We start from the raw sequence: 5,326 nt of genomic DNA, 5'->3' as shown, positions 1-5,326 counted from the left end.
TGAACAAGGCAATTAACCCACTGTTCCTAGGCTGTCATTTAAAATAAGAATTTGTTCTTAACTGACTTGCCTAGTTAAATAAAGATAAAAATAAATAAAAAATAGGAATGGGTAATTGTTTACAAGTTGCTAGCTATCCCATAAAGCAATCAAAAAAAACACATTTTCACGATCTTCTGTGGTTTGGTAACCTTCTGTTCTTTGACGGACTCTGGCTGGACTGAAGATGACGCAAATTTGAAAAATGTCTAAGTATGCGGCGTCAGTCTTCACAACAGAGCCTTCCACCGCAAGGTGGCGTTGCGTTTCCACTCCATTATGGACGTCCCCATTGAAATGCAAGACATTCGGTGCAACGTAACAGAGTGCTTATGGGTAATGTGAACGAGGCTTTCGTCTACTCCTGTTTACGGAGCATGTGACAAATACAATTGTATTTTATTTGACCTTGGTCATTTATCGGTGTCATTATGTTGTTTTCCTTGGAACAGACTGGATGGAACAATGTGTCTGGATATAATTCCTTGCCTATTATTGTCAGAAGAGAGTTCTCTGTTCAACACAATTTTTTATTTGTAAAGTTATGAAACAAAATAGTATTTTGGTTCCCCCAGAATTTCAGAGAAAATAATGAACCTCTTCTTATCAACCTCCCACCCCTTGTTATGAACCACCACAATGCTATTTTCATGTCTGGATGATGGCAAAACACAGCATGTAGTAAATACCAACATCCACACCTGGTCTAGGTACATTTTGTAGGTGTGATCCATTGTAAACCTCTTCAGTTTTAGTGCTGTGTTTATGAACTGCATGTTAACTATATGTTTCTATTATATCTGCAATTGAATGGTGTGTGGGTTCATGTGCCTTGTGAGATTATCATTAACTAACCTGTATCATAGATAACACTGAGTAGAGCACGCAAATGCTCCTTGGTTCACAGTATGATGAAACAAATTATGTCCAACTGATTAGCTGGAACAGTTCAAAAATACAATTTACAAATCAAATTAGATGCATAAAATTGTGCCTTGAGGAAAACTTATGAAAACTGTTTGTATCAATAAAACGACTGTCTCCTGCACCCACAGGACAAAAAACCTTCACCAGGTGAAAATGTAGGTTATATTTGTATTGGTTGTGGACCTCTGTTCAAAACACACAACTATTGTTTTGTTTTCATGCACCTAGTCCCAGGGAAAGATTACCTTAAAAGGGTCTGTTTTTAGCATATTATACTACAGATGTAGGATTGTAATTTGAGCCAGTTTGCTACAGCAGGAAAATAATCCGACAGCAACAGGAAATGTGAATTATTATGTTGGTTCAAGTCTGAAATGTAAGAAAAAAATTGAAATTACAGACTTCAGAAGCCTTTTTGAACCTCAAATACACCACAAGTTTCAAATGCCCTGCATTGCATGAAAGTTCTACTGGAACAGGGTGATCAAATTAAGATCCTACATCTTTAAATGGGAGGTGTCCATTGCTTTTGCGTTCTTATTGCATGATTTCTATCAGGTTAACCTCAAGTAGTCGTCAGTGCTCTGTTAATATTTCACTTGCAGTATGTTTGACCGACTGACATGTGCGGTTTACTGGATGTTTCAAGGCGAGTCTGATATGATATACAGTAGTGAATGCTTCTCGTGTTTGTTTTTTACAGTAATGCCGTTTGCAGGAAGATATTTTATTGTGTCATTCTCCATAATGCAAAGACTGTTGTTTATCAGGAGGATTCAGGATATTGGTATCAATCAGGGGCTGGTGAGCAGTCTTATCCTGGGGGCTCTTCCTGTTGAGGCAGAGGAGTTATTATGTGTCCTGCTGGGTATGATTCTGCACAGGAAACTGACTGGAGTCAGAGAACACTTTAATTTACATTCCACTGACAAAAAAATGCATGGGCATATCACTACCTCTGAAAGAAGAGAAGGATGAGAATATAACTTGGTTCACCTTCTCCCCTGTAAATGTATGAAGTTATTTATGTAATAACCAATGACACACTGAAACTTGAAGGCTCCACTATTGTATGAACTAGCTATGTAATATCCAGCTGTGTGTATCCACACTGCTCTAACACCAAGGTGTCGCAAGACTGGAGTTTCCTTTCAGCACTCCTCCGGCATGAGCGGTCAACAGCCAACTATTTGTCATGCTGCAGACCAAGGTGTAAAATGGAGTCTGTAGTAGGGGTATGACTTCAACCCTCTCCGATGCCTCACAGTCAAAGCCAGCTGTTTAAAACGTGTCAGTGACACGAAGAGAGCTTTGCCATTATTAGTCCCTGCGTTGTGGCATACCCCTCAAGAGGTGATGAAAAAGTGACTAGGGATCATGAATGTTTTGTACAATATAACATTTTATTTCTAAAAGGATCGCATACACTTCAAGCACACATTCAAGAGCACAATGACCAACCTTTTTTCACAGTAATAAAATAGTGTACATACATACTTCAGCCACACCACTGCTCAACACTCGCACCAGAATTACACTTATAGGAATAAGAACAATCACCATTCATAGAGCCCAGTTAAACATAGAATAGGTCCACCACAAGGCACAGTTCTGTAATACTGACTTAACAGTATCATGGCACTTATTGGGAAAGAAAAACATACCAGCAGTAACTCCTGTATGAGACAACAGGCCGTGATAATTACATTTCCTGATTGTATCTTATCAATACAACTTCACATTGCATCAAATACAATAATAAGCATTTGAAAAGAGATACATGAGACAGCAATGTTGAGAAATCAAATGACACGAGTCTTGAATAAAAACATATATTTTGAAGGTACAAAGGATGTTGAAGGTGCATTTTATCATTTGCCTTATTTACTGAGAAATTCATATACATTTGTATTTTATTTTTTCACAGATGGATGATACCACTCTTACCCTTCAATATGAAGGACATCCCATTGGTCCAATCCCACCACATACTGTATGTATGGAAATCAGGAAGTTCATCTCAATCAGTGCATTTGCTTACGTAAATTCCAACCCTGAAAATGGGCTTATACCAGGTTACAGATTGTCAAACTTAAATTTCAATGGGTATTTGTTTTATAACAGGCAGGATATTGAGAAGGCACTAACTTACTTTACACAAGAATCACATGTAAAATAACATAAAAATCAATTGCCTCCGTCTCTTTGATCATATTAAGAAAGTATCTCTATGGTAACCAAATAGCAGTAGAAACTAGCCATGGTCCATATTTCCATACAATTTTTATTTATTGATGTGCTTCATTGCATTCAAAGCAGCTTTTGACATTTTAAGATAAGTTATGTCACTAGTACAGCTATCCCTCTGCTCCAAGTCTATCCCTGTTATAACTATTCACTGTAGCTGAAAGTCTTCCCTAATTTCACCAGTAGTTGGCACCATTCTCAATTCGGCCCCAGCTTTGCAACCCAAGAAAGAGTCCACTTGATGAGCGGGGACTTCCAAACTGGTCAAACCCCATCTCCAGTAGTTTACTGGAGTTCTTGTGCTCTTCTGGTTTCTTACGCTCAGCAGGGGTTTTGGGCAGTGTTTTCACATCCTCTCCATTCCACCCAATTGGTTTGAGAATGTAGTTTTTCCCATCATTATTGTCCCAGAAAACCTGGTCTTTGCTTTTGAAGCATATGCAGAATTCGACTCTATTATAAGGAGGTACGTAACGGGGCAGTTTGAAGACAAAGGCGAATGTGTCTGTGTCCTGGCAACTGTAGACGTTGTTCATAAAGGTGCAGTCAATGTCTGTGTAGGTTTTCCATGAGTCAACAGTTACCCGGACATGGACAGATTTCTCAAAGCCAAGGTTTCGGACTTTCACTGTGCCCGTGAGTGACTTATCCTGCAGTGTGCAGTTTTCCAGGCACACAGAGTTCTTCAACAGCTGGTTCCGGAAGGCCAGATAGTCTGCAGCGGGTTGGGGAAAGTCCAGTGCCAGGCTTCGCTTGGTGCTGATCTTCAGCTCCATGGTGGCATTCTCCAGGTCTATGAGGTCAAATTGAAAGTTGGACAGCGCGGGCTCCTCATCAAACTTTGAAAAGACGTGGATGGCTGTGAGGGACATGCCTTTGGAGTCGGCAAAGACCACTCTCTTCTTGCCCTTTGAGGTCTTCATGGTTGTCTTGGGGCTCTTCCAGACCAGACTGGGGGCCTCCAGGGGCCTCTGGGAGCTGATGCAGGGCCGTAGGGGCTTGTAGTGGTTTGCCCGGTTCCTGGCCCTCAAGTCCTCATGGGAACTGAGGAAGCTCCGGAGAGGTGGCGAGTGTGTGATGTACATCCGCATAGCGATGTCTACAGGCATAACAGGAACCGGCATTGCTGATGAATTTAATATGTGGAGGACCCTGAGGAAGGGGGAACAAACATAATGTATTTTAATAAAGTCCTTCAATATTTTTTCTTCTGGTTTTTTGAGGTCCTCGAATGTGTTCATTTAAATGTGTTCATTATGCACTTCACTATATTATGCAAGTCAATGTCTAGGTACGTAACGGGGCCCCGTTACGTTCCTACTAAATGTATGTTTTTTTAGTCTCATGATATTACATGGCAGTCAACATTTTTGGAAGAACATCTACTTCACCAGAAAAGTTGTTGCCAAACATAGATTTTTGTTCAGCTCACATGATCGTGCTATTCCTAAAATCTAAATGAAAACCAAAAACTTTGTAAAATGATCAATACAAGATTTTATTCTGCTTACAAATTAAAACTCATCCAAATTAGTTATTGCCTTGAACTGCAAACATCTACTTTAAGGCTACATTAAAAAACAAAACAATGATCCTTACCTCGTGGCACTCATTTGAAAAATAAAGAGAGAGGTTCCAAGACAAAGATGAATGAACAAGATATGCTTTAAAATGTACTGTAATAACTAGTTTTGTTCAAGTATCTTGTCATGAATTCATAACTTGCAGTCAGTAGTGTTGAGCAGGCATGCCCCCCTTGCTCTCTCTGCAGTTCAGTCTCCCAATGCATGAGAGCCAGTGATTTCAACTGCCATTTCGAGGCAATTTGCATATTTTGCTCACATAGTTTCTCACACAACCAATGAAAGATCTGAGGAGTTTAGCTTCAACCAATCAGAGAAAATATGTCTTGGTCTCTAGCCAATCCACATGGAGTTTTGCATTTGAGGGGGGCCAGTTTGGATTCCTCATACTGACACTTTCTATTTGAGAATCATTGTAGACCTCTGCTGGTATTGATGATATGCTGCAGCCAATTCACTATTTCTGGTTAATGTGTTTAAAAGGGGATACCTAGTCAGTTGTACAACTGAATGCATTCAACTGAAATGTG

The 5,326-nt window shown here is 39.8% G+C and overlaps 1 protein-coding gene across 1 annotated transcript; it reads right to left on the bottom strand.

Annotated features, from left to right (window-relative positions):
- Window positions 1-2,348: 2,348 nt before the first annotated feature.
- Window positions 2,349-5,007, bottom strand: LOC120017699 (protein phosphatase 1 regulatory subunit 3C-B-like). The gene is made up of 2 exons (XM_038960629.1): window positions 4,813-5,007; window positions 2,349-4,365 (listed from the first exon to the last, which is right to left on the bottom strand). The coding sequence occupies exons 1-2, from the start codon at window positions 4,824-4,826 to the stop codon at window positions 3,390-3,392; spliced, it is 990 nt and encodes a 329-aa protein (XP_038816557.1). The 5' UTR covers window positions 4,827-5,007; the 3' UTR covers window positions 2,349-3,389.
- Window positions 5,008-5,326: the final 319 nt, after the last annotated feature.

The sequence above is a fragment of the Salvelinus namaycush genome, chromosome 22 (assembly GCF_016432855.1).
Source record: "Salvelinus namaycush isolate Seneca chromosome 22, SaNama_1.0, whole genome shotgun sequence".
Classification (NCBI taxonomy): Eukaryota; Metazoa; Chordata; class Actinopteri; order Salmoniformes; family Salmonidae; genus Salvelinus; species Salvelinus namaycush.
The sequence above is the reverse complement of the archived record's forward strand: the minus strand, read 5'-3'. Positions and strand labels throughout refer to the sequence as shown.